This window comes from Marmota monax, unplaced genomic scaffold, assembly GCF_021218885.2.
Source record: "Marmota monax isolate L192 unplaced genomic scaffold, Marmota_monax_Labrador192_F-V1.1 WCK01_AAM20220418_F8-fsc00001, whole genome shotgun sequence".
NCBI lineage: Eukaryota > Metazoa > Chordata > Mammalia > Rodentia > Sciuridae > Marmota > Marmota monax.
In genome coordinates this window covers 43693085-43720987 of record NW_026693777.1, presented here as the reverse complement: position 1 = coordinate 43720987, position 27903 = coordinate 43693085, and the positions used below count along the sequence as shown (strand labels likewise).

The window sequence follows — 27903 nt, the reverse complement described above, 5'->3', positions numbered from 1 at the left end:
GATCCTCCTGACTCAGCCTCCAGACTTGCTAGGATTATAGGTGTGCGCCACCGTGTTTGGCAGCATTTGTTGCTTTCTTTAGACCCTTTTCATGTTTACATTCTTGCCATGAAAACAGTGAGGAGGTCACACTGGTTTGAGTGGTTTCTGTGCACTGCCTGCGGGCGCTGGTGCTGTTGTACAAGATGTGGCTCTGCAACCTAGGGCTTGCATTGAGATGGCTGATGACTTTCCCGCCTATGCCACCGGTGCTGCTGTACAAAAGGGCCGGACCTGCGGTACCTCCAAAGAACGTGTGTTCCCAGAGTCGGTTTACGGCTTTCTCGGGATAAGACGCTGCAAGCGGTGTCTTCGTGCTGGAGCAGCTTCGTGCTTAAGTGCGCTCCTAGCCGAGCTCCGGAGCGGCGGGCGGGGCTGCGCCGCGGAAGCTAAAGTCTAGCGGCGGCGGAAGCGCGGCTCTGCGGTCCAATATGGCGGCGCCCAGGCGGGCCTCCAGCTAGTAGGTGGCGGGGGTTGGAGGGACTGACTTAAGGTGACTCGGAGCGGAGAATCCAGGGGCTTCGTGTTCGGTGCCTCGGTCGTAACCCGCCTGAAGGTCTTTGGTCTGTAGGGGAGGAGTTGCTACCTATTCGGTATATAGATCTTGGGCATGGCCCTTCATCGACCCGCAGCTCGGTGATTTCTGATGGCTGACGTGAGTGGTCCAGGACACTTAACTAGAGCCTAGCACAGTCGCGGGACCCGATTTGAGGTTATCTTGGCATAGGAGAACAGGCCGTAAGATAAGAGGCAACCCGAGAAACTACATAGTCCATTGTTAGCGCTAGGAATCATCCGTACTGTAGTCCAAGATGTTATGGCTTCTATCACAGATTAGTTCTGGATAAAATCAGCCCTGGAGTTTGTGGGGAAGTATTTCTGTGGCTTTACTTAGAACTAAAAACTTGCTAGCTTTTACGGAGTTTTATTTATGTGAATAACAGATAATGTGATAGGTGCTTTGTGCATAGTCATTTAAATCCACAAAATTCCTATTCTGTAGGACCTGTTATACACATTTTACAGTTTTGGAAATTGGACTTGGAATAGCTTAAATAACTCACACAGCTAGTAAGTAGTGGAGCTGGCATTTGATCTCTAGCCTAATGTTCCGAAGCTGGTGCCCATAACTATTCTGACTCTACAAAGTGCATTATGACTTACCTCAATATCCAGCCCTATTTTTAACATTTAGGGATCTATCCCAACTCTGAAATCCTGTACTACTAATTTCTATATAACTCATTTGGTCACTGTGATGTACTGCTTTTTAAATGTATTTGTGTTTACCATTCATCCTCAGTGTCACTATCTGGAGGCATTTTTGCTTGTTACAACTGGGGGAGGAGTATGGGTAAAAGCCAGGAATGCTCCTAAACAATCCTGTACAGGACATTATTCCACAAGAAATTATTGGACACTAAAGGTCAGTTGTCCCTATTGAGACTCTAGTGTACATCCAGCTTTTGTTCTTCAGGAGTTTCTTTATAGTGTAGCATGGATTGATGCTCTGGAATTGAATCCTAGTCCTATCACTTACTAATTCTGAGACTTTGGGCAAATAACTTAAATTTTTCAGCATCCCCTTTCCTCAGCTATTAAATGTGAATAACAATTGTATCCCACCTCATATGGTAGTTGTGAGAATTAAATAAGTGAATGTGAAAGAAGTGCTTAAACTAATATGTGCCATATATTCAGTGCCCAATAAGTGTTAACTAGAATAATAATAATAATAATAATAATAGTTTTATTGTTATTGGCAACTCATATGGGAGTTCCAAAGTGTTTCCCAACTTGTTTTTGTTTTGGAGATGCTGGGATTGAACCTTGGGCCTCACTCATGTAAGCACTGTACCATTAAGCTACACTCTCAGCCCTACAGACATATTTGATCTGCCCAAGATTTTTTTTAATCCAGGGGGGGGGTCTTACTGTGTTGCCTAGGCTGGCCTTAAATTTAAGAACCTCCCACCACATCCTCCTAAGTAGCTAAATACAGACCTGTGTCACCTTGCCTGTTTTAAGTTTTTTTTTTTTTTTTCTTTTTGATACTGGGGTTTGAACCCAGGGATACTCTACTACTGAACTACATCCCCAACCTTTTTTATTTTGCTACAGGATCTTGCTGAATTGCCCAGGCTGACCTTGAATTTGTAATCCTTCCTAAACTTGCTGGATTATAGGTGTGCAGTACCCCTGTGGGTGGCTTTGTTTTTGTTTGTTTGTTTAAATATTTATTTTTTAGTTTTAGGTGGACACAATATCTTTTTATTTTATTTTATTTTATTTTTTTAAGTGGTGCTGAGAATCGAACCAGTGCCTCACACATTGTAGGCAAGCACGCTACCACTTTAGCCACATCCCCAGCCCTGGCTTTGTGTTTTAAATGAGATATAATTCAAGCACCATAAAATTAACCATTTGGAAGTCTACAATTGAGTGGTTTTTAGTGTATTCCACAAGTTTTCACCAACACTTTTCACTATCTAGAGAATGTTTTCCTTATCTCAGAAGTTCCATACCTGTTACCAGTCAATTCCCTTTTCTTTCCAGCTCTTCTAGCCCCTGACAACCACTAATCTTTTCATTTCTATGCATTTAACTATTTCAAGCATTTTATATAAACAGAATCATACATTGTAAGGTCCTTTGTGACTGGCTTCTTTTAGTTAGCATGTTTTCAAGGTTTATGCATGTTTTAGCATGTATCAGAACTTCATTCTGTTGGTCTTTTTTTTTTATACTAAAGATTGAACCTAGGGGCACTTGACCGCTGAGCCACATCCCCAGCCCTTTTTTATATTTTATTTAGAGACAGGGTCTCACTGAGATGCTTAGAACCTTGCCATTGCTGAGTCTGGCTTTGAACTTGTGATTCTCCTGTCTCAGCCTCCCAAGCTGCTGGGATTACAGGTGTGATCCACTGTGCCTGACTTAGAACTTCATTCTTTTTATTGACAAATTATATTTCATAGTATATACCACATTTTGCTGATCCATTTATCAGTTGATGGGCATTTTTTTCCCACTTTTTAGTTATTATGAATAATGCTGTTCTGAACATTCATGTACATTTTTTTGTGAACATATGTTTTCATTTTTCTTGGGTGTATACCAAAGAGTCAAACTGCTGTGTCATATGGTAGCTCTATGTTTAACTTTTTGAGAGACTGCCAAACTGTTTTCCATAAAGGCTGCACCATTTTACAATCTCACCAAGAATAAATGACGTGCCAATTTCTCTACATCCTAGCCAACACTTGTTATTTTTTAATTTTCCTTCCCCCCACCCACCCCAGTGCTGGGGATCAAACCCATGGCCTTGTGCATGTAAGGCAAGCATTCTACCAACTGAGCTTTATCCACTACCCCCAATGCCGCCTTTTTTTCTTTTTTTTTTAATTATAGCCTCCCTAGTGGGTGTGAAGTTTTGTGGTGTTTTCCTATTTTGTTTTTTTCCTTTCTTTGATGCTGGGGATTGAACCTAGGGCCTCACACTGCACATACTAAACACAGCACTCTACCATTGATCCATAGACTTCTGGACTTCATTGTGGTTTTTATTTTTTATTTTTTTGTTTTTCTTTGAGACAGGGTCTCTTTTGTTTTAGTACTTGGAATTGAAACCAGGGGTGCTTAACCACTGAGCCACATTCCCAGCCCCCCCCCCTTTTTTTTTAAATTTTAGTTGTTGATAAACCTTTATTTTATTTATTTATATGTGGTACTGGGAATCGAACCCAATGCCTCACACATGCCAGGCAAGTGCGCACAGCCCCAGCCCACATTCCCAAGCCTTTTTTATATTTTATTTAAAGATGGGGTGTTTCTGAGTTGCTCAGGGCCTCACTAAGTTGCTGAGGCTGGCTTTGAACTCACCATCCTCCTGCCTCAGCTTCCTGAGCCACTGGGATAACAGGCATATGCCACCATACCCGGCTCCTGTGCATTTTTAAATTGGGTCTTTTAATTGTTGAGTTGTAAGAGTACTTTAAATATTCTACATACAAGTCCTTTATCAGTTATGTGATTTGCAAATATTTTTCCCTTTCTGTGGATTATCTTGATACTAACATTTGATGCACTTCAGTTTTTACTTTTGGTTAAATCCAATTTATCCGTCTTTTCTTTGGTTACTTTTTGTGGTTATGTTTAGGAATCTGTTGCCTAATTTAATGACAGGAATTTACACCATGTTTTTTTCTAACAATTTTACAATTTCAGCTCTTATACTTAGCTCCTTTATCTATTTTGAGTTAGTTGTTTTTTTTTTAAATATATAATATGAGGTAGGGGGTCCAACATTATTCTTTCACATATGAATATCCAATTTATCAGTACCATTTGTTGAAAATACTATTTTCCCCCATTTAAAAAAATCTCATCCTTGTTGAAAATTAGTTGAAGCACTAGAATTTCATTGATTTATATGTCTGTCTTTATGTCAGTAGCACAGTCTTGATTAAAATAGCTTTGTATAAGTTTTGAAATTGGGAAGTGTGAGTCCTCTAACTTTGTTCCTTTTCGAGATTTTTAAGGCTTGTCTGGGTCCCTTGCTTTACCATATGAATTTCAAGATCAACTTTTCAATTTTGTAAAAACAGGCAGCTGGAATTTTTATCAGAATTACATTGAGTCTGCAGATTTGGAAAGTATTTCCATCTTAATAGTATTAAGTCTTCCAATTTGTGAGTACAGGATGTTTTATTTAGGTCCTCTGTCATTTAACAACCTCCCTCCCTCAACTTCCCAGTGGAGATTAAGCCCATGGCATTACTCACACATGCTAGGCAAGTATTCTACCACTGAGCTATATCCCCAGCTCTTTAAAACTTTTTTATTTGGTGGGGACAGAGTCTCACTGGATTGTGATCCTCCTATCTCAGCCTCCTGAGTAGCTGGGATTACAGGTGTGTGCCACCAGGCATGAATGACTCAACAATGTTTTGTAGTTTTTTAGTGGGCAGATCTCATACTTCTTTGGTTAAATTTATTCTGACATATTTTATTCTTTTCGATCCCCTTTAAATGAAATTGTTTTCTTAACTTCACTTTTTGGTTGTTTGTTGCTTGTATATAGACAGTCAGATGACTTTTTAATTATTATTTTTAGTTGTAGATGGACATAATACCTTTATTTTATTTTCTTTCTTTATTTTTTTGTGGATCAAACCCAGTGCTCCACATGTGCTAGGCAAGCTCTCTACCACTGAGCTACAACCTTAGACCCTCAAATGATTTTTTTTCCTTTTTTAAATTTTTTTTTTCAGTTGTAGATGAACACAACACATTTATTTTATTTGTTTATTTTTATGTGGTGCAGGGGATCAAACCCAGTGCCTCACGCATGCTAGGCAAATGCTCTATCACTGAGCCACAACCCCGCCCCTCAAATGACTTTTATATATTGGTTTTCTACAGCTCAATGTTTTTAATAATTTTAATATCTTTAGTTCAGGTATGTTCATTCTAGTTTGATACAGAATCACCACTCTCTGTTATGACATATTTATCTCCCTTGCTCCTATGGCATTTTTCTCATATCTCCTGTTGGTTGTTCTTGAAAATTCTTTTTTTTGTTGTTGTTTAATATTTTTTAATGGTTGATGGACCTTAATTTTATTTATTTGTATGTGGTGCTGAGAATTGAACCAGTGCCTCACACATGCTAGGCAAGTACTCTTCCACTGAGCCACAACCCCAGCCCTGAAAATTCTTAACTACAGATTGTAAACAACCTGAATTAACTGTAAATATTTTTGCTAAGCTGATGATACCAGGGAGGGTTGAATAGGGAGGGAATGACTATAAGATATGAATGAGGAGGAATGAGTTCCCATGAACTCATGGAGAAGGAGGGTAATCCCTGATGCATGGTAATGAGAACCAGGGTTTATTTGCAGAGGACCCATCATCTTTATTGTTCTTAGGGGTGACGACGAATCTTCACGCAGTAGTTCTGGAAAAGTCATACCTAGGAAGCAGCTGGAGTGTCAAATCAAGATGCTGTCCAGACCAAAACCAGGGGAGTCGGAGGTGGATCTGTTGCATTTCCAGAGTCAGTTTCTTGCAGCTGGTGCAGCCCCAGCAGTGCAGTTAGTGAAGAAAGGAAGTAGGAAAAGTGGTGATGCTACCCGAGACCAGTCTCCATTGCAGGACCATCGAGATGTAGTGAAGCTGAACGGTGAGTGCCTTCAAGTGTGAGTTTAAGAATAAGAGAACAGCCTCGGAGTCCCCTCCTTCATCATTCTGCCCCACCACCACCATTATTTTTATTTTTTAGAGAGAGAGAGAGAATTTTTTTAATATTTATTTTTTAGTTTTCGGTGGACACAACATCTTTGTTTGTATGTGGTGCTGAGGATCGAACCTGGGCCGCACGCATGCCAGGCGAGCGTGCTACTGCTTGAGCCACATCCTCAGCCCTCACCACCACCATTATTATCATCATCATCATAATTTGGTACCGGGAATTTAACCCAGGGGTGCTTTCCCACTGAGCTCCATCTCCAGCCCCCTTTTGATTTTTTATTTTGAAACAGGGTCTTGCAAAGTTTTGCTTAGAACCTCGCTAAGTGGCTGAAATTGGCCTCGAATTTCTGATCCTTTTGTCAGCCTCCCAGGTCACAGGGATTACAACCATACACGGCTCCATCATCATCATCATCATCATCATCATCATTATTATTATTTTAGTTGTAGATATACAATATATGTATTTATTTTTATGTGGTGCTGAGGATCAAACCCAGTGCCTCACACACGCGAAGCGGGTGCTCTACCACTGAGCTACGGCCCCAGCCCCTCCATCATTATTTTTTTTAAAAATTTTTCAGATATTTGCATCTAAATTCATGAGAAAAGTTGGCCTATTTCCTTTCTTTTTTTAAATATTTTTTTTAGTTGTAGATGGACACAATATCTATTTATTTTTATGTGATGCTGAAGATCAAACCCAGTGCCTCATATATGTGAGGCAAGCACTCTACCACTGAGTCCTAGCCCCAGCTTTCCTTTCTTATGATCTCCTTATGGATTAAAAAAAGGTCACCTTATGGAGTTTTTTATTTGTTTGTTTTTTACTGATTATTGGAGGCTTGGACCCAGGAGTAAGTGTACTACCACTGAGCTAGGCCATATACCTTTTTTTTTTAATATTTAAAATTTGTTTTCATTTTTAAAATATATTTAGTTGTAGATGGACATAATACCTTTGTTTACCTATTGTTTTTTTAGAGAGAGAGAGAGAGAATTTTTTATTTATTTTTTAGTTTTTCGGCAGACACAACATCTTTGTATGTGGTGTTGAGGATCGAACCCGGGCCGCACGCATGCCAGGCGAGCGCGCTACTGCTTGAGCCACATCCCCAGCCCTGTTTACCTATTTTTATGTGGTGCTGAGGCTTGAACCCAGTGCCTCATGTGTGCTAAGCAAGTGCTCTACCACTGATCTACAACCTTAGCCCTTGTTTTTTATTTTTACTTTTGAGACAGGTTCTCTCTAAATTTCTGAGGTTAGCTTTTTTTGGGGGGGGAGGCGGGGGCGTGTACCAGGATGGAACTCAAGGGCACTTGGTCACTGAACTACACCCCCTGCCCTATTTTGTATTTTTTTTTTTAGAGACAGGGTCTCACTGAGTTACTTAGCACCTGGCTTTTTGCTGAGGCTGGCTTTGAACTCTAGATCCTCCTGTCTCAGCCTCCCAAGCCACTGGGATTATAGGCGTGCGCCGCTATGCCAGACTTCCGGTGGTTAGCTTCTTAATTCATAGTCCTTTTACCTCAACCACAGGAGTCACTGTGATTATAAGTATGCGCCACCACATGTGGCTTTGCCCCTTCATTATTTCAGACACCGCATATCCTCTATTGCTTTAGTCCCATTTTATAGGTGAAGAAACAGCCTCATAAAGATTAAATATCTTACTTGGAATGACACAGCCAGAGCCAGAGCCCTATTAGCAGCTGCCTTTTTTTCGTTTCTCCTATTGGCTTGGTATCTTCCTTGAGGGAATAGATGCACTCACATCTGTTGTTTTCTTTCTTTCAGACTTCCCAGATTTACCACCAGCTTTGGTTCCTGCTCCCCCAAAGAGAGCCAGGCCTAGCCTTGGCTGCCCCCTGCCTGAGGATGAGGACCCTGAAGAGAAGCTAAATAGGCATGATCAGCACATCACTGCTGTCTTGACCAAAATTATTGTGCGTCTTACCCTGGCTAAGCGGAACAAGGCATCTTAGGGCAGACAGAATATTGGGGGAAAAGGGTTTAGACTTATGAGTGTAGGGTACTTCAAAAAGGTAGACACTTCCCCTTTGGGCTGGGTTAGAATTCCTGAGACCTGATATGAGGTGTATTCATGATCCCCCAGATTGAAGTTCTCATTACGCAGAACCAGGGCCAGTAGGATATGCTCCAGTCTGGGAAAGTGTGTGCATCTTTGCTGTTTTGTGTTTGTTGCCACAGGAACGAGATACAAGTTCAGTGACTGTGAATCTGCCTGTGCCCAGTGGTGTTGCTTTCCCCGCTGTATTTCATCGCTCACAAGAGAACCGGGTAGGTGGTATTTAGTAGATAATCAGATGGATCTCATAGTACATCTTCTTCAGATAGTTTTTGTTTTTGTTTTTGCAGTGCTGGTAATTGAGCCCAAGGCCTCACATATGCTAAGGAAGCACTCTACAATTGAGCTACATCCCCAACCCTTTTGTTTTAAGATAGGATCTTGCTAAATTGAGAGGCTAGCCTAAACTTTTTTTTTTTTTTTTTTTTGTGTGTGTGTGTGTGTGTGGTACCAGGGATTGAACCCAGGGCTACTTAACCACTAAGCTATATCCCAGCCCTTTTTATTTTTTATTTTGCGATAGGGTGTGATTAAATAGCTAAGGCTGGCTTTGAACTTACGGTGCTTCTTCCTTAGTATCCCAAGCCTCTGGAATTACAAGCCTGTGCCACCACATCCAACTGCCCTCAAACTTTTGATCCATCTATCTCAGCCTCCTCATTCTGTCTCAGCCTCCTCAGTAGCTGGGATTATAGGCATTTGCCCCTACTATATCTGGTTTACTCCTTTTTTTTTTTCCCCAAGTACTAGACATTGAATCTAGGGCAGTTTATTACTAAGCTATATGCCCAACCATTTTTATTTTTTATTTTGAGATAGGGTCTTGCTATCTTGCTGAGGATCTTGTCAAATTACTGAGGCTGGCCTCAAATTTGTGATACTCTTGCTTTAGCCTCCTGAGTGTCTGGGATTATAGGCATGTACCACTGTGCCTGACATAACTTATTCTAATTTTGAAGCAGACCATATCAAGCACTTCATACACATTACCTCATTTAACTCTTGTGTATCAGATTTCAAGACCTAAGCTTCTCTAGAACCTACTTTTCTTGAGTACTAGGGTTATGGCCTGTGGAGATTGAGTATTAGTGTCTTTTATCAACTTTATTGAGTATAAAGTCTCTTTGTTCTAGAGACCTTGGCATATGGAGATGAGAGAGTGGATAATGAGCATTAATAATCTGGGTTTTCTTTTTTTCTCTACAAGGGGAAGCTGGTAACATCTGGTAAGAGAAGCATCTTTGCCCAGGAGATTGCAGCCAGGAGAATGTCTGAAAGTAGGGTTCTATCAGCTGAGGAAGTTGTGCCTAACCTGGATCCACCAGAGGGTAAGCTGGGGCTAAAGATCCTCAGGCTTGGCCTTTTCAGAATACGTGATCATGAGATCTTTTGGGATATACATCTTCCCTGTCTTAAGTAGGGGATGCATTTGAGCCATCTCAAGAGAAAGTCATCCCATGTCCCTACTTAGAGTACTTAAGTTTAGGAGCCCTGTATCTGCTTTGAATCTTAGGTACAGAGAGCTGGTAGGCTATTATATGACTCTAAGAGAAAGGCAAAGGGGTAGAAATGTCTGGCAAAAGCTGCAAAATAAAGATATAGGCCAAATTTCTATGTTTCTCTTTTTTCTCTCTCTCTCTCTTTTTTTTTTTTGCCATTCTGAAGATAGAACCCAGGGCCTAGTGCATGCTAGGCAGGCATTCTACCACTGAGCTACAGGCCAGCTTATGAATTTCTATTAATGATGCAGATTATACTGGAAGAGCGTAGGGTAGGCCCCTGGTGGTAGATGGTTACCTTGACATTCCAAGTGAAGAGTCAGAAACTATGTTTCCAAGGGAAATCTTTTCATATAAGTCTTAGGGGAAGAGTGAGCAGAAAATCCAACCCCCTACTTCCAGAGTGCCTAGAGTCCTATGCCACACCCAGTACACTCTCCATTCTGCTCAGGAAAGCTTCGGAGTCTTCATCTTTCTCCAGGGCTAATAGGCTTAGTGAAGAGGGCCACAGGTCCATTAAGCCAGGAAAACAGGGCAGTGAAACTGATCATACATTTCTTCCAGGTGCTGTGACCTGTGAAACACCCACTCCTAGGGACCAACGCGACCATATTCTGGGGAACAGCCACAGCTTTCAGGGACCTCATCTGATCACAGGGAAGGGGCTCAGGGGCCAGGAGGCTCAACAGGAAGCGCAGACCATTCACAAAGAGAATGTAGCAAGACTGCAAGCCATGGATCCTGAGGAGATTCTGCAGGAGCAACAGCGTTTGCTGGCTCAACTTGGTATGGGTGCCAGGCTTTCCAGCTGGGACCAGGCTAGGGAGGCCTGCCACTTATTGAGGAAGGGTTACTGTGAGTGCCAGGCAGTGCATTCTTCCATTTTGTCTTTAAACTACTCCTGTGAGGGAAGTGGTATTAATTTAATTTTACTTATGAAAAAATTTCAAAAATAGAGAAATTCTCTCCAGGTTATACAGTTGATAAATAACACAGATTAGATTTTTTTAATTTTATTTTTCTGTGTGATGATCAAACCCAAGGCCTTGCCCATGCAAGGCAAATGTTCTACCACTAAACTGTACGCCCAGCCTTACAAATAAGACTAAACCTAGGATTTAGGATTTCTATCTGGTATTAGGATCTACTATTCTTTTTTTTTTGTACTGAGGATTGAATCCAGGGACACTTTTACCACTGAATTTCATTCCTGGCCCTTTTAATTTTCACTAAGTTGCCAAGACCGGCCTTAAACTTATTATCTTCTGCCTTAGTAGCTAGAATTTCAGGCATATTCCACAGCATCTAGCTTCAGGTCCTGTTCTTTTTATTATTTTATTTTTTATTTTTTTTTTAGTTGTAGATGGACATAATACCTTTATTTTATTTTTATATGGTTCCAGGGATCAAACCCAGTGCCTCACTCATGCTCTACCACTAAGCCACAACCCCAGCCCTCAGGTCCTGTTCTTAGCCACCAATGTGCTATGTTTTACTGTACTGGTGTAGTATACACTATGCTTTATTAGTCATACTGTAACTATAGCACTATATATATATGTGTGTGTGTGTGTATATATATATATATTTTTTTTTTTAGTTGCAAATGGACTTTTACTTTATTTATATGTGGTGCTGAGACTCAAACCCAGGGCCTCACACATGCTAGGCAAAGGCTGTACCACTGAGCCACAACCTTAGCCCCTACAGCACATTTTTGTAATAGAACATAATCTGTTGTATGACACTGGTATTTCAAACCTCTCTCCTAGTTTCTGTTGAACAAAACACTCAAAATTTAATCAATCTTTTGCCCCACTATATATCTGGTAACTATGTAATGTACTAGACATGCATAAATAAATTGGCTGAGTGAAGTTGTGGGAAATTGTTCCCCTGAGTGCTTTCTCTTTGGTACTAGTCAGCATTCATTAATTCATTCTCTAGCTCCTTATTTCAGACCTGTGTCCTGGTGCTAATCACAGGGACAAGCACTAGAACTTGGGTCTGAGGACTGTGAGGAGCAGAGGAAAAGTGGAGTGGTCAGGGCCCTGGGGCACCTGAAGGTATGAGGATGTAGGGTTATTAAAGGGCCACAGAAGAGCCCAGAGGGCTCAGGCCAAGACTGAGAAACAACTTGTCCGGTTCTTAGCAACCAGTGGTGGGCAACTTGCATCAGGTGTCAGGTATTAGGAGGTTAGGGAGGATCTGCCTTCACTCTCCCCTCTACCTTGTCTCCAGACCCCAGCTTGGTTGCCTTTTTGAGATCTCATAGCCGCACCCATGAGCAAAAGGGAGAGAAGGCCACCAAGGAACAGAGGCCAGGAGAACCCTCAGTTCCTGTCACCAAAGAGGAGCCCATCAAGTCAGCTTCTCCTAGTGAACCAACCAAAGAGGACAAGCTGGAGCCAGGAGTCCCAGGTTTGGAAGAGGGAACTATCTTTTGGTGGATAAAAGTAGAGAAGTGTTCCTTCCCCTAGCCGTGGTGGGTGGGGAAGCGAGAGCTTCTCTGCCCTTAGACATTGAATATTAATCCTCATTAGTATTTTTAAATTGACTCAAATCAGTCTTTATTTGCTGATGCACATCTTCCTACACAGGCTTCCTGTTTTTTTATTCTATTATTGCTCCTTCTCCCCTTCCCTGGTAAGAGGCAGCCCAGTGTGGTGGTGAATGCTCCTTCCCTGTGCAGACCGTCTTCCTGCCCTTGCTACAGCTGCCCAGCCTGGCTGTTTCCATCCCACTCTTCTTTCTGCCTCTTCTCTCAATGTTGTGGGGAGATGGCAGGGCCAGGGTAATGGGAGAGGAAGAGTCTGACAAAGGTCTATGGACATGGCCAGACCAGAAGCAGAGGCCAGTGGAAGCACTCATTTCCCAGAAACTAGATTATTTCATTAGGGATTAACAAAAGAAGAAATTGAATTACAACAGCCAGGAACCTCCTGCTTCTGCAGGAGCTCTGGGCCAGTTGGGCAGGTTGAGTGGGGGCAGGGGTGAGGAAGCAGGAGGATATTGTAGGGGTGTGTTTCTATATCCTGCCCCTGGAGCAGATATAACCACCATCTCCTCATTGTCCCCACTCCCCAGCTCCTTAAGCAAACCAGCATTAGAGAGCAGAGAGCAACGCTTTGCCTGATGTATATCCCTTCTCTTTTCCTCTTTCCCTCTTTCTTCTCTTTCTTTCCTCCTCTTCCCTTCCCAACAAATTCTTGAAGTCAGCAAAGGGCTAGAGCCGGGACTGGGTGTGTCTACCATAGCTGAGGTATTTCCCCAGGTCCCAGGAGTTCCATTCCCCAAGACATACCACTAGTCATAACTGAGGGTAGAAGTTTCTAATCCTGGGTAGAGGCAATATGCCAGCTGCTATCTGCTGACTGAGGCCCCAGTGGACTAGTGATCTAAGCCCCTTAGGGAATACTATCATTCTTTCATCTCCCCAGCACTGACATTGCCTGTGACCCCCCACAAAGAATGGCTACACATGGACACTGTTGAGCTGGAAAAGCTCCACTGGACCCAGGACCTGCCCCCACTCCGGCAGCAGCAGACACAGGAGGTAAGGTGGGGCTGCTGCGTTTGTCCTCAGAACCTGCGCATGAAAAGCATCTCTCCTTTGCTTTCACCTTCCTCTCCCATCACTCTGCCTGGCCCTTATGATCAGAAAAGCCCCATTTCTAGTCAGAAGTAAAGTCAGGACCTAAGTCCTCAGCTACCTGAGGTTAAAAGTGAGGAGTGGGCCAGGTGTGGTGATATAGATCTATAATCCCAGCTACTCAGCAAGCTGAGGCAGGAGGATCCCAAGTTTGAGGCCAGCTTCAGCATCTGAGCAAGCTATCTTGGCTGTGGATATGGTTCTGTGGTAGAGCAGCCCTGGGTTTTACAATACCACAAAAATTCTTTTCCCTATAATACTGCAAAAAAAAAAAAAAAGTGAGGAATGCATATGGGGAATTTGCTGCTACCCCCGGTTCAGTCTTCTTTCTCTTCCCATTAGAGAATGCAGGCCCGCTTCAGTCTTCAGGGAGAGCTGCTACCCCCTGATGTGGACTTACCCACCCATCTAGGCCTGCATCACCATGGAGAAGAGGCAGAGGTGAGGCATGGAGGCCAGGGAGGACTGGGTAGCTCTTGGCAAGTGCTTTTAACAACCATGTGGAAAAAGACCTCTGATCAATTGCCTTTGACATCCTTTGTGCTCTGTTCCAGTTCATAGCCTTGCTGTCGATTCAGTTACTAAGGCTCAAAATCTTACTTCTCTCTCTTCGCCTTCTGGTTAGTTTTAGAACTTCTGTTACTTCCCCATGATGCTCCCTGGATCATGGCCTCATGGTCTTGTGTCTGCTCAGTCATTAAGTCTTCCACACTGTCCCTCAGGCCATTCGGTTTTTTATAGGACTGCCATGTTGATTTTCTCTGGCCTAGCTAAAGCCATGCCCTGCCTCAGAAAGTCTCATGGCTCCTGTCTGCTCACAGAATAAGGTCCTGGTTCCTCAGCTTGTGAAGACAGTTCTTCCACAGGTTATCACTGCTGACCCTGGACCTGCCTCCTTCACTCCTGATGTTACCACTCTGTGGTTCCTCCCCACATTCCATGTGCTCAAGAACCTCGAGGACTCACTCCAGGAAATGTTTTTGCCCTTTGCTGTATGCTAGACCTTTGAAGCTCTACCCATCCACTGAGATCAGATCACTTTTCCAGGTCCACCCTTTCTAGTCTGCTGGTTGTAAATTAAACATCAGTTAGTACATTCTCAGTACTAACTGTTAGTTACTTGCGCTCATGTCCTATCTGCTGTACCAACTTGCGGTTCCATGGAAAGTAGGAGTGTGGGACATCACTTACTTATCTTTGTCTTTCCCTTGACACCTTGCTGGGTATTTGGAGGCACTGCCATGTGTTTTGGCCCCTTCTGACTTCTTTTCCCTGCCCCAGAGAGCAGGGTACTCTCTACAGGAGCTGTTCCACCTGACCCGCAGCCGGGTGTCCCAGCAGAGAATACTAGCACTGCATGTGTTGTCCCAGGTCATTGGCAGGGTAAGTGGACTGCTGGCCTGGTCCTGTCCAGCCTCATCCCACACCCTTACTCCTTGACCTTAGATTTTCCTACCTCCTGCCCTTTTCAGTCTGGAACTATCCCATACAGCAGTTGTCTGTGGGTCAGACTGAAAATGGGGCAAACACAGGGTTATGAGTGGACAAAGATTCTGTATACTTTCAGCATCTTCAGCAAGATTTTATCCTTCTGCCCCCAAGGCCCAGGCTGGTGAGTTTGGGGAGCAGCTAGTGGGCAGTGTCTTACAACTCCTTTTGGATGCTGGTTTCCTCTTCTTACTGCGCTTCTCCCTGGATGACAGAGTGGATGGAGTCATTGCAGCTGCTGTCCGGGCTCTTCGGGCTCTGTTGGTGGCTCCTGGAGATGAGGTATCATAGGAATAAGAACATGACCAAGGCTGGACATGGTAGCTCATGCCTGTATTACCAGTGGCTTGGGAGGCTGAGGCAGGAGGATCACAGGTTCAAAGCCAGCCTCAGCAACTTAGTGAGCTGTAAGCAACCTTGTTGTTTAAAAAATAAAACCAAAAGGGTTGAGGATGTGGCTCAGTCGTTAAGTGCTCTTGAGCTTAATCCTTGACACTAAAAAAAATAATGTGGCCCAGAGGCATCAGGGACTAACTCCTTATTGTAGGAATGCACCATTGCTAAGGCTTTGTGGGCAGAGCAGAAAAGGGGATAGCAGGCATTGCCCTCTTCTCCCAAAGAAACCTTCCCCTTCTGTTATTCGCGGGGGGCTTCCACTATACCCCTGGACCCATCTCCTGCCACTTCCTCCTCTTCTATCCCTGTCCCCTATTCTCTGGCAGGAGCTCCTTGACAGCACCTTCTCATGGTATCATGGAGCTTTGGTGTTCCCTCTGATGCCCAGCTGGGAGGACAAGGAAGACGAGGGTGAGGATGAAGAACCCCCAGGAGAAAAGGCAAAAAAGAAGATGCCTGAGGAAGGACACCGACCTCCACCTGACCTGGCCCGTTATGATGTCATCAAGGTAGAAGAAAAGCTGCTTTTCTGTCTCCTTTCCTAGAAGTTAAACATGTTGGGCAGCAGGGGTCATCAGGGCCCAGGGCTTGACTGCATTCAGCAGTTCGATTCTCTCTCAACCCCCAGGGACTCCTGGCTACCAACCTGTTGCCTCGGCTACGGTATGTGCTGGAGGTGACCTGTCCAGGACCCACTGTGGTCCTTGACATCGTGGCTGTGCTTATCCGCTTGGCCCGGCATTCCTTGGAGTCAGCCACAAGGGTGAGAAGGAAAGTGGGGCAAGGAATGGGCCAAGCCTAGCTGGGCTTGCTCTTGATCCTCAGCCTCCCTACCTTCCTTTTTGCTCCTTTCTCCCATAGGTACTGGAGTGCCCACGCCTGATAGAGACCATAGTTCGAGAGTTTCTGCCCACCTGCTGGGCCCCCATTGAGGGAGGACCTACCCCTAGTTTACACAAAGTGCCTTGTGCTGCTGCCATGAAACTACTTCGAGTCTTAGCCTCGGCTGGTAGGAATATCGCTGCCCGGCTGGTGAGTAGGCATAAGACAAGGGATGGAGGACACAGAAAGGCTAGGTTAAGAGCTAAGGATGGCCTCTGAACTCTAGGTGGACAACTCATGCCATCATTTAGAAATTCAACTGAAACCACCAGGCAGAAACCTGATCACCTGGAGCCTAGTATATCCTGTAGGCTTTCCCTGGTCTCATGATGTGAAGAGGTTCTCCTTGCTTTAGACCCAGATCAGAAAAGCCACATACAAACAGACACTCATCATCTATAGCCAAGTAGCCTAAAAAAGTACCCAGCAAGTGCTTACTAAAAAGAAGGTCTAGTTGGGCATGGTTGCACATGCTTATAATCCCAGCTACTCATGAGGCTGTGGAATAAAGATCGCAAGTTCAAGATCATTTCAGGCCATGTAGTAAGATCCTGTCTCAAAAAAAATAAAAAGGCCTGGAGAGAGGGAGGTGGCTAGGGATATAGCTCAGTTGATAGAGTGCTTGCCTAGCATGCACAAGGCCTGGATTCAATCCCTAGTACCACACACACACACACACACACACACACACAGAAAAAGAAAAAAAAATTAAGGCCTAGGATGTAGCTCAGTGGTAGAGCATTTGCTTAGCATATACAAGGCTGTGGGTTCAATTCCCAGCAATATTAAAAAAGAAAGAAAGAAAGATTGGGGAGAGGACAAGGTAGTTTCATCCCTGCTCAGAGCTGTGGCCCTGTGGCATGTAGACAGACCTGGAACCAGGGCAGGGCTGAGTTGAGCCAATCTCTATAGTGAGAAAACCTGACACTGGTTAGAATTGTAAGTTCCAGCTAGCCCTGATTACCAGACTTTCTGCCTACCCACAGTTGAACAGCTTTGATCTCCGGAGCCACCTGTGTCGCTTCATAGCTGAGGCTCCCCAAGAACTCCCCTTACCCCCAGAAGAAGCCGAGACACTGTGCACTGAGGCTTTTCGTCTGTGGGCTGTGGCTGCCTCCTATGGCCATGGCAGTGAGCTTTACAGGTGAGGAGAGGCAGGGTGTAAACTCCCTTGTAGATGTAGACTCCTCCACTTCTGTACTAACCTGGTGCCTCTGCTTTGCCCAAGGTCCTAAGCTTGGAGTGGGGCTAGGAATGAAGAAGAAGGGATTAGCCAGTTTGGAGGTGCATGCTTATAATTCCAGTAGCAGGGAAGACTGAGGCAGGAGAATCACACGTTTGAGGCCAGCCTCAGCAATTTAGTGAGGCCCTAAACAACTTAGTGCTACCTGATCTCAAAAAATGAAAAGGGCTGAGGATTGGGCTCACTGGTTAAGTACCCGAGGTTCAATCCTCAGTATCAAAAGAAAAGAAAAAAAAAAGAGGAAGAAGAGATTCTCGTGGTGGTAAATACTCCTGGGTCAACACCTGCTGTGGAAGAGAGGGACAAACATGAGTTAACTAAGTTTTACACAAAAGCATTGTTATCTTGATGAAATCAGATATAAGTTCCCTTTCGTTGGGGCATCCTTGAATACCCTGGGGTCTTCTGTGTCCCAGTTCTCCTTCAGCAGATGGCAGATCCCTGACCTGGGTTGTACATTGTGTCCTGCATCTTCATCCCCCTTCATACATCAGAAGTTAGTACTTGTTCTTCCCTAGGGAACTGTACCCAGTGCTCATGCGAGCCTTGCAGGCTGTGCCCATGGAACTCAGCAACCACCCACTTCAGCCACTGTCCATGCAGCGGATAGCCTCCTTGCTTACTCTCCTCACCCAGCTGACCCTGGCAGCTAGCAACACCTGTAATGAATCCACCAGGTAGGCCATAACCTGAGCCTGCCAGTAGGAACATTCTACTGGCAACCCCCAGACAGGAGGGAATGCTCCTCCAAGTGGGGAGAATGGTTAGATCTTAAGAGGGGAGTGGGATAGCTAGATCCTCACTGTGGCCCCTTTTGTCACTCTTTACAGTGACCCTGGTGTCTACCTCTCTGCACCTACTTCGTCAGTCACTTGGACACAGGTATCTGGACTCCAGCCTCTGGTGGAGCCATGTCTAAAACAGGTCTTGAAGCTGCTTCCCAGACCTGAGATGTGGAGTGCCCTGGGCCCAGTGCCCACTGCCTGTCTGCTTTTCCTGAACGCTTATTACCAGACCTGGAGCCAGCAGGTGAGTGCTGCCTGCCACTATGTCCGGACACCTGCATCTATCTGCCTTCCACCTACTTGTTTCCTTTTTGTCTCCACTCAGTTCACCTCTCTGTTTCTGCCTCCCCATTTCCAATTTTTCCTACCCCATCTTGTTTTCTTTTCTTTCTTTCTTTCTTTTCTTTTTTTTTCTTTTCTTTTTTTTTTTATGTGTGTGTGTGTCTGTGTTTGGTGCTGGGTATTGAACCCATGGCCCAACACCTACTAGGCAAGTTCTCTACCCCAGTCCTACCCTCCACCTTTTAACTCCTACCTTGCCTCCTCTTCCCACTTCCATATCTCACTAGAGCTTTGAAGGAGTTATATAGGTGGGGATTAGAGACCCCTGAACAGCAGCATAGCTTTCCTACAGCTTTATGCTGACTTCATGTAACCCTAGATTTGGGTTCCTGAGCAACCTTGGGACCTTCCCTCCCTCAGAGGGTCAAACTGCAGAATCCTACAGACTGATTCTCTGAAGCTCTTGGAATTGTGGGATTGATCTGAGTCCACAGGAATTGGGAGAATGGTTGTCTTGGACCATTAGCTCAATGAGCTCTTTGTTCTGCAGCCAAGCTTGTGCCCAGAGGACTGGCTTCAGGACATGGAGCGCCTTTTGGAGGATCTGTTGTTGCCTCTGATAAGTCAGCCCCCTCTGAGCCGCCTGTGGGATTCCCTCAGGTATGTTCTGTGTGAATGTAGCTGTGAGGAGGCAGGGGAGAAGGCTGTTTCTCTCCTTGTGGAACTCTTGGGTTCAGCTCCCCTGGTCCATCCCAGGGTACAGATCCTCAGAGGCCTCAGGGAAATTCCTGCTAGGAATCCCTAGCAGGCAGCAGCTGTGTGGGGCTTTGAGTGTGGACACCTGTCTGCATAGCCAAACCCCTGATGGCCTTTTCTAGGCTGGTACACATCAGGCCAGAGCCCTGTCAACTTCTCTATTGTGTCTACAGGCACTGCTCCCCTCTTTGTAACCCGCTGTCTTGCACTCCGGCCCCTGAAGCTCTCTCCAGTCTCGTGTCACTGCGCTGCACAGGAGGTTGTCCGTCTCTCAGTCTGGCTGGGTCAGCCTCACCCTTCCCATTCCTCACTGCTCTCCTCTCTCTATTCAACACCCTGGCCCGGATCCATAAGGGCATATGTGGCCAGGTAAGCTCCAAGTGCCTGGTTAGGAGCCAGGCAGGGGTCAAGATGTCAGAAATCAGAAAGAAAGGTGTATGTGGGGGTGGGGGTACCTGGGCAAAGGGAGGCCTTTCTGCCAGTACCCATTTCTCTGAGTGGCTGGAAGTCAATTTCTAGATCTGAACAAACTTGTTTTTCCTCAGCTGGCTGCTGTATTGGCTGCCCCAGGACTCCAGAACTACTTCCTCCAGTGCGTGGCTCCTGGGACTGCCCCACACCTCACACCGTTCTCTGCATGGGCCTTGCGCCATGAGTACCACTTGCAGTACCTGGTGCTCTCCCTGGCCCAAAAAGCGGTAGGTCCCCTTGTTTGCAGGTTCTGCCCTGTTTTCTACCCATGCTTCTCTAGCACTTGTGCTGCTTCTGTCAGACCATGTGGCTCCTACTTTATTCCAGTTATTCTGGATCTATATCCTCCATCTTGCTTATGTCCTCTCCCTCACTCTTCTCTGCTTTGATCCCTCCTCCATCCTCCCCACACTGAATGACACTGCCTTTCTCCCCGCAGGCAGCATTCCAGCCAGTGCTGACCACCAATACTGCCCTTCTTCATGCTATGGCCTTGGCCCTGCTGAGCCGGCTGCTGCCCGGAAGTGAATACCTTGCCCAGGAGCTGCTGCTAAGCTGTGTGTTCCGCCTGGAATTCCTCCCGTAAGTCCAGGGTTGGAGGCATCAACTCAGCTCTTTTAGATGCTGCAACTCAACTCTTTTAAATGCTGCAGCAATAGTTAATAAAGCAGCCTGAATTGGAAGCCATGAGACCTAGGTTTGATTCTCTTTTATTTATGGATTATACTTAACTTGTCTGAGCTACTGTTTCTTCACTAGTAAAGAAAGATGAGGTTACTACCCCAGAATATGATTGTGAGACTTCAGTGCAACTGTATGGCTAAAAATGGCATATAAACCAACTGTGTGCATATAATAGTTATGAGTGTGAGCTCTAACTGGACTCCCTTAGGTATTTATCTATATTTTTAGTATTTTACCTACGACATGAGAAAGAGTCTGTTATTATCCCTATTTTACTGTGAGGGAACAAGCACAGTTTATGTGAACGTGCACCTCAGCAGCTGGCTCCAGCATCTATTCCCTTAATTGCTACACAACATTGTGTGGGAGGTTATCCAAGGAGCAGAGAGGAGTGGGATTGAATTTAGAATCCTCTGGGAAGTTCTAAAGAGCTGGCACAGCCTTCTGGGTACTGTGGTTCTAACCCTTGTTTTTGGCTTTTGGGTCCTGTTATAGAGAATATGCATCCGGGGGTCCAGAGGCAGCTGACTTCTCCGATCGACTCTCCTTAGGGAGCAGTGGGGACCCTCAGTGTGGGCGAGGAGCTCTTCTAGTTCAGGCCTGCCAGGACCTCCCCAGCATCCGCAGCTGCTACCTGATCCACTGCTCACCAGCCAGAGCCAGCCTTCTGGCCTCCCAGGCTTTGCACCGAGGGGACCTACAGCAAGTCTCAACTCTGCTGCTGCCTGTACCTAAGGAGACTCTGCTGCCTACCGACTGGCCCTTCCTGCCATTGATTCAGCTCTATCACCAAGCTTCCGACACTCCCTCAGGAGTCCCTCCTGTGGACACCCTGGGCACAGCCATTCGGGTCCTGCAGTGGGTGCTGGTTCTAGAGAGCTGGCGCCCTGGGGCCCTCTGGACTGTGCCTCCTGCTGCCCGCCTGGCACGGCTCATGTGTGTGTTCCTGGTGGACAGTGAGCTATTCCGAGAGATCCCAGTACAGCGTCTAGTTGCAGCCCTCCTAGCCCGGCTCTGTCAGCCTCAAGTCCTACCAAGCCTCAACCTGGACTGCCCACTGCCTGGCCTGACTTCTTTTCCTGACCTATATGCCAGCTTCTTGGAGCATTTTGAAGCTGTCTCTTTTGGGGATCACCTCTTTGGAGCTCTGGTCCTCCTTCCCCTGCAACGTCGATTCAGTGTCACCTTGCGCCTTGCTCTCTTTGGAGAGCACGTGGGAGCCTTAAGAGCACTGGGCCTGCCTCTGAATCAGGTACTTTCTCAGCCCAGCAGGGCCTGCCAAAGGCACACCACAGTGGGCCCTGGGGGGAGTCCTGAGCAGTGGGAGCTTTCATGGTCCTCAGGTTTGTTATAACTCTGTGGGCTTAAGCAAATTAGAAGAATCCACAAAAAGGGTTTAACAAGGCATCTGGCATATAATTGTATTCATTCATTTATTTATTTATTTGTTTATTTATTTATTGTGGTGCTAGGGACTGAATCTAGGGCCTTATGCATGCGAGGCAAACACTCTACCGACTAAGCTAAATCCCCAGCCCCAATATTCATTATTATTAACAAAGCATGGCTTTTATATATATATAATTTTTTTTTATTTAGTTATAGTTACACACAATACCTTTATTTTATTTGTTTTTTTATTTTTATGTGGTGCTGAGGATTGAACCCAGCACTTCGTATATGCTAGGTAAGTGCTCTACTGCTGAGCCAGAACCCCAGCCCCAAGAGCATAGCTTCTTGCTCATAAGGTACTATGATTTAGATAAAAAGAAATTTGGTAAAAGCCCATAGTTCTGAATTATCCAGATTCTAGGTGTTAAGTAAGGATTCAGAGAAGGGAAAGATCAGAGGCAATTTCCCATAGGAGAAGTCTTTGAAGGTTAGATAGAATTTGAATCGTTGAAAAACTTGGACAGGATGTTCCTGGTTGAATAACATAACTAAAAATCCAGAGGCAGAACCTAGCCCAGGCCTCTAATCCTAACAACTCAGGAGGCTGAGGTAGAAGGATCACAAACTCAAGGTCAGCCTGAGCAACTTAGCAATAACCTGTCTCAAAATAAAAAATAAAAAAGGACTGAGAATATAACTCAGTGGAAAAGCACCCCTAGGTTCAATCCCAGTATCACAAAACAAAAATAAAAAAGGCAGGAAGGAATATGACAGGGCGCAGGGAGGGAAGAGAGATTTCTTTGGGGAACGTGTTAGAAACAAGGCTAAGAAACAGAGTCTTGGAGGGCCTCAAACCTCAGATTAAAGAGTTAAACTTACAAATTATAGTTACTAAGTAGATTTCTTTTTTTTAAGATTTGGTTTTTAGGGCTGGAGTTGTAGGTCAGTGGTAGAGTGTTTGCTTCACACATGTGAGGCACTGGGTTTGATCCCCAGCACCATAAATAAATAAATGAATGAATGAATGAATGAATGTATTGTGTCCATCTACAGCTAAAAATATTTTTTGAAATATTTGATTTTTATTTTTATTATATCTTATTATGATAAAATTAAAAGATAAGTATTTTAATTTTATCTCCCAGCTATTTGAAAGGTTAAGGAGGAGGATTGCAAGTTTCAGACTAGTATCACCAACTCAGTGAGAACCCATCTCAAAATAAAAAACTAAAAGGGCTGAGAGCCAAGGATGTACCTCAATAGTAGTATGCTCTTGGGTTCAATCCCCAGTACCAACAAAAAGGTTTTATATACGAAACATTGTATATAATACATTTTTTATATAAAAGGAACTAAAGAAATATAAATAAAATTATTTTTAAGAGTTAGAACATTTTAGTCATCCATAATCCCATTACCCAGTGGTAACCTTTTTTTTTTTTTAATTGTTGATAGACCTTTATTTTATTTATTTATTTATTTATATGTGGTGCTGAGAATTGAACCCAGTGCCTCACACATACCAGGTAAATGCGCTACTTCTGAGCCCCAGCCTCCAGTGGTAACCATTTTTTTTAATCTTTTTCTAGTTCTTCTTCTATGCATATATATTTTTATAAAAATAGTATCACTGTATAATGAACTTTTTTTTTTAGTTTTTATTGTTAGTTGTTCAAAACATTACATAGTTCTTGATATATCATATTTCACATTTTGATTCAAGTGGGTTATGAACTCCCATTTTACCCCATATACAGATTGCAGAGTCACATCGGTTACACATCCACTGATTTACATATTGCCATACTAGTGTCTGTTGTATTCTGCTGCCATTCCTATCCTCTACTATCCCCCCTCCCCTCCCCTCTCCTCCCCTCCCCTCTTCTCTCTCTACCCCATCTACTGTAATTCATTTCTCGCCTTGTTATTTTTTTTTCCCTTTTCCCTCACTTCCTCTTGTATGTAATTTTGTATAACCCTGAGGGTCTCCTTCCATTTCCATGCAATTTCCCTTCTCTCTCCCTTTCCCTCCCACCTCTCATCCCTGTTCAATGTTAATCTTCTTCTCATGCTCTTCCTCCCTACTCTGTTCTTAGTTACTCTCCTTATATCAAAGAAGACATTTGGCATTTGTTTTTTAGGGATTGGCTAGCTTCACTTAGCATAATCTGCTCTAATGCCATCCATTTCCCTGCAAATTCTATGATTTTGTCATTTTTTAATGCAGAGTAATACTCCATTGTGTATAAATGCCACATTTTTTTTATCCATTCGTCTATTGAAGGGCATCTAGGTTGGTTCCACAGTCTTGCTATTGTGAATTGTGCTGCTATGAACATCGATGTAGCAGTGTCCCTGTAGTATGCTCTTTTTAGGTCTTTAGGGAATAGACCGAGAAGGGGAATAGCTGGGTCAAATGGTGGTTCCATTCCCAGCTTTCCAAGAAATCTCCATACTGCTTTCCAAATTGGCTTTTTTTTTTTTTTTTTTTTTGTACTGGGGATTGAAGTTAGGGGCACTCGATCTTTAGAGACAGGGTCTTACTGAGTTGCTTAGCACCTTGCCATTGCTGAGGCTGGCTTTGAACTCGTGATCCTCCTGCCTCAGTCTCCCAAGCTGCTGGGATTATAGGCATACACCACCACGCTTGGCTTGTATAATGAACTTTTCAATTAACATTACCATGATAACTCAGGAGGCTGAGGCAGAAGGATCACAAGTTCAAAGCCAAACTCAGTGAGACCCTGTCTCTCTCTCTCTCTTTTTTTTTTTTTAAGATCTTTTATCTTTTTTTTTTTTTTTAATATATTTATTTTTATGTGGTGCTGAGGATCGAACCCTGTGCCTCATATATGGGAGGCAAGCACTCTACTGCTGAGCCAAAACCCCAGCCCTGAGACCCTATCTCTTAATAAAATACAAAATAGGACTGGGGATGTGGCTCAGTGGTCTTGTGCCCCTGAGTTCAATCCCTGGTATCAAAAAAAAAAAAAAAAAAAAAAGATAAGCATTTCTTACATCACATAAGAAATAAACATTTAATTTTTTTTCAGTGCTGGGGATCAAACCCAGGGCCTTTCGTGCATGTTAGACGTGCTCTACCACTAAGTTACATCCTTTATCCAAACTTAAAACTTTAAAAATATCATGTAAATATCATATTCACTGCTTGATTATATTACCAACCATCAAAATTCATGTTCTCTGAGGCAGGCATGATGGTATACAACCTGGGAAGCAGAGGCAGGAGGATTGCAAGTTCAAAGCCAACCTCATTAATTTAGCAAGCCCTAAGAAACTTAGCAAGACCCTGTCTCAAAATAAAAAATAAAACAGTCTGGGGGTGTTGGAGTTGTAGCCCAGAGGTAGAGTGCTTGCCTAGCATGTGTGAAACACTGGGTTCAATCTTTAGCAACACATAAAAATAAAATAAAGGTATTGTGTCCACCCACAACTAAAAAATAAAATGTTTAATTGAAAAAAAAAAAAAAAAAAAAAACAGGCTGAGGATTGGCTCAGTGGTAAGCACCAGTACCAAAACAAACAAGTTCATGTTGTCTGGATACAATTTTCTTTCTAAAACGTTGTTATTAATTCCACACAGAAATGATTATATAGCTAAGTGTGGTGGCACATTCCTATAATCCCAGTAGCTAGGGAGACTGAGACAGAAGGATTGCAAGTTCAAAGCCAGCCTCACCAATTTAGCAAGGCCCTAGGCAACTTTATGAGATCCTGTCTCAAAATCAAAAGGGCTGGGAATGTGGCTCAGTGGTTAAGTGCCCCTGGATTGAATCCCTGGTACAAAAAAAAAAAAAAAAAGAGAGAGAGAGAAATGATTACTTAGATAAAGTTTGTGTTCAATGCTACTTATACATGGTTCCTTAAAATAACAAAAAATCTGAAAAAATCTACATGCCTGTGAGGAGGTTAACACAAAGTAGGCCCTGGGTTTTATCCTACCACCCCCAAAATAAAAAAAGTTTTACGTTCATTAAATAATATGTGCTAGGCAGTAGAAATTCACAACTACTTCTCAGTTGCTGCTCTGCTCTTTAGTCTTTAACCTTCATTCATGTGCTAGAGAAAGATGAATCCAGGACCTGATCTCTACCCTCATGATTGGGTTTGCATGTGCCCACCAACCATCTACCATGTTGTTTTGTGATGCACATTCCTGTCCTTCTCCTCAGCACATTGTTTCCCCTGTCACAGTTGCCAGTGTCCCTGGAGTGCTATACGGGCCCTCCCGAAGACAACCTGGCCCTCCTTCAGCTCTACTTCAGGACTCTTGTTACTGGTGCACTCCGTCCACATTGGTGTCCTGTACTCTATGCTGTAGCTGTGGCTCATGTCAATAGCTTCATCTTCTCCCAGGATCCAAAGAGCTCAGTAAGTTATATCCCTTCAGAGGGAGGAAGGGAGCTAGCAATTGAGCTGCCTCTAGGCCAGCTATAGAGGAGATGAGGGTCAAGCAAGGCCAGCGGTGAGTTCCCGCCTTTGGCTTGATGCCACCTCTCCCTATTGTGTTTCTAGGATAAAGTGAAAGCTGTCCAAAGAAGTATGCTGCAGAGAACTTGGCTGTTAGCAGATGAGGTAGGGTTGGGGCCATTAGAAGGGTGGGAGATGAGAGGGTTTTATGGACAGAGACCACAACAGGATTTCACTACACACTTCATAATGTTTCTTCTCTCCTGCAGTGTCTCCGGCAGCACCTCCTGCACTATAAGCTTCCCAGTTCCAGCCTCCCAGAGGGCTTTGAGCTCTATTCTCAGTTGCCCCCTCTGCGGCAGCAGCACCTCCAGAGAATGGCCTCAGGTGTACTACAAAATGGAGTATCAGAGACCTAGGACAGTTGCTACAGATGGGAAGATGGATACATTCTCCAGGGGCTTACCAGTGGACACCTGGTTGGACAGAAAAGCATCACTTCCTAGAGGAAGCAAGACACAAAGGAGCAGAAAGCTTCCTGTCCTGAGAGCATGTTGTTTGAGCTTTTTTTGAACAGAATGGTCCTTACCATTACATCCTGGTACCTGGAGCGCAGGATCTGGGGCTTCTGAGGGCCTGTGCTGCGAGTGAAGGGTGACTTAGTTGTTTACCCCCCCTTTTGAGATAAAACATTCTACATACATCTCATCTACTATGTTGTGCATTGAAATAAATTCTTTTTTAGTGTCCTGGCTGATTTGGACTGATCTTAATCATGTTAGTTCAGAGTTGGTATCAAAGGGTGTTATCCCAAAGAGAGGTGGGGAAAGAATCGAAAGTGGGAGGCTAGGAGGGTCACAATTTCAAGGCTAGTCTGGGCAATTTAGTGAGATCCTGTCTCAAAGTAAACAATTAAAAGGTTTGGGGATGCATCTCAGCAGTAAATCAACACCGAGTTCAATCCCCCGTCCAAAAAGAAAAAAAAAAAAAAATCATGAGTGGGAGGTGAGAACAGTCCACAACTGGGGACAGCAAGAATGTGTGTCTTAGTTCCTGGGTAGAGCAAGCCCAGAGCAATGCTTTTGGGAATGAGGGTACTTCTTGAACACTCCCAGCAATCTACTAGGAGTATAGGTATTCTTAATGTGATAAGCATAAGTCTCTGTATCATCCTATTTCCATCAACTGCTGCTTTACCACTGAGCTTACTGAGCCACATCCCCATTCTTTCTTTCTTTCTTTTTTTTTTTTTTTCTTGAGACAGGGTTAGCTCAGGAACTTGCTAAATTGCTGAAGCTGACATTGAACATGAGGTCATCCTACCTCAGCCTCCTGAGTTGCTGGGATCACAGGTGTGTGCCACCATGCCCAGCCAATAGGTTTTTTTAAGCAGCCATTGTATCTGCATATAGCAATGGTTTTCAAGCCTGAGTGATAAAAATCACCTGGGGTGGGTGGATTAAAACAGATTGCTGCCAGGCATAGTGGTGCAGCCTATAATACTGGCTATCTGGGGATGGTGAGGCAGGAGGAAGATTGCAAGTTTGAAGTCAGCCTC

General features: G+C 44.2%; 1 protein-coding gene across 2 annotated transcripts; it reads left to right on the top strand.

The window, feature by feature from the left end:
• Positions 1 to 357: 357 nt before the first annotated feature.
• Rpap1 (RNA polymerase II associated protein 1) lies at positions 358 to 27094 on the top strand. Of its 2 annotated transcripts, none has more exons than XM_046461602.2 (25): positions 358 to 499; positions 5973 to 6226; positions 8093 to 8241; positions 8507 to 8596; positions 9592 to 9712; positions 10448 to 10669; positions 12125 to 12304; positions 13324 to 13439; positions 13878 to 13976; positions 14817 to 14918; positions 15138 to 15305; positions 15746 to 15928; positions 16048 to 16182; positions 16281 to 16451; positions 17288 to 17445; positions 18063 to 18221; positions 18375 to 18573; positions 19162 to 19271; positions 19541 to 19736; positions 19913 to 20065; positions 20278 to 20420; positions 21018 to 21774; positions 26130 to 26306; positions 26451 to 26510; positions 26615 to 27094. In XM_046461602.2, the coding sequence occupies exons 2-25, from the start codon at positions 6046 to 6048 to the stop codon at positions 26762 to 26764; spliced, it is 4179 nt and encodes a 1392-aa protein (XP_046317558.1). In that variant the 5' UTR covers positions 358 to 499; positions 5973 to 6045; the 3' UTR covers positions 26765 to 27094. The 2 variants fall into 2 exon arrangements, with proteins under 2 accessions (XP_046317558.1, XP_046317557.1); XM_046461601.2 differs by lacking the exon at positions 358 to 499 and adding an exon at positions 514 to 694.
• Positions 27095 to 27903: the final 809 nt, after the last annotated feature.

Coding starts and splice junctions, on each gene's coding strand:
- Rpap1 (XM_046461602.2), top strand. CDS start 6,046: ATGCTGTCCAGACCAAAACCAGGGGAGTCGGAGGTGGATCTGTTGCAT. Junction 18,222..18,374: donor ACCTGTAATGAATCCACCAG/GTAGGCCATAAC, acceptor CACTCTTTACAG/TGACCCTGGTGTCTACCTCT. Junction 26,307..26,450: donor CCCAGGATCCAAAGAGCTCA/GTAAGTTATATC, acceptor TTGTGTTTCTAG/GATAAAGTGAAAGCTGTCCA.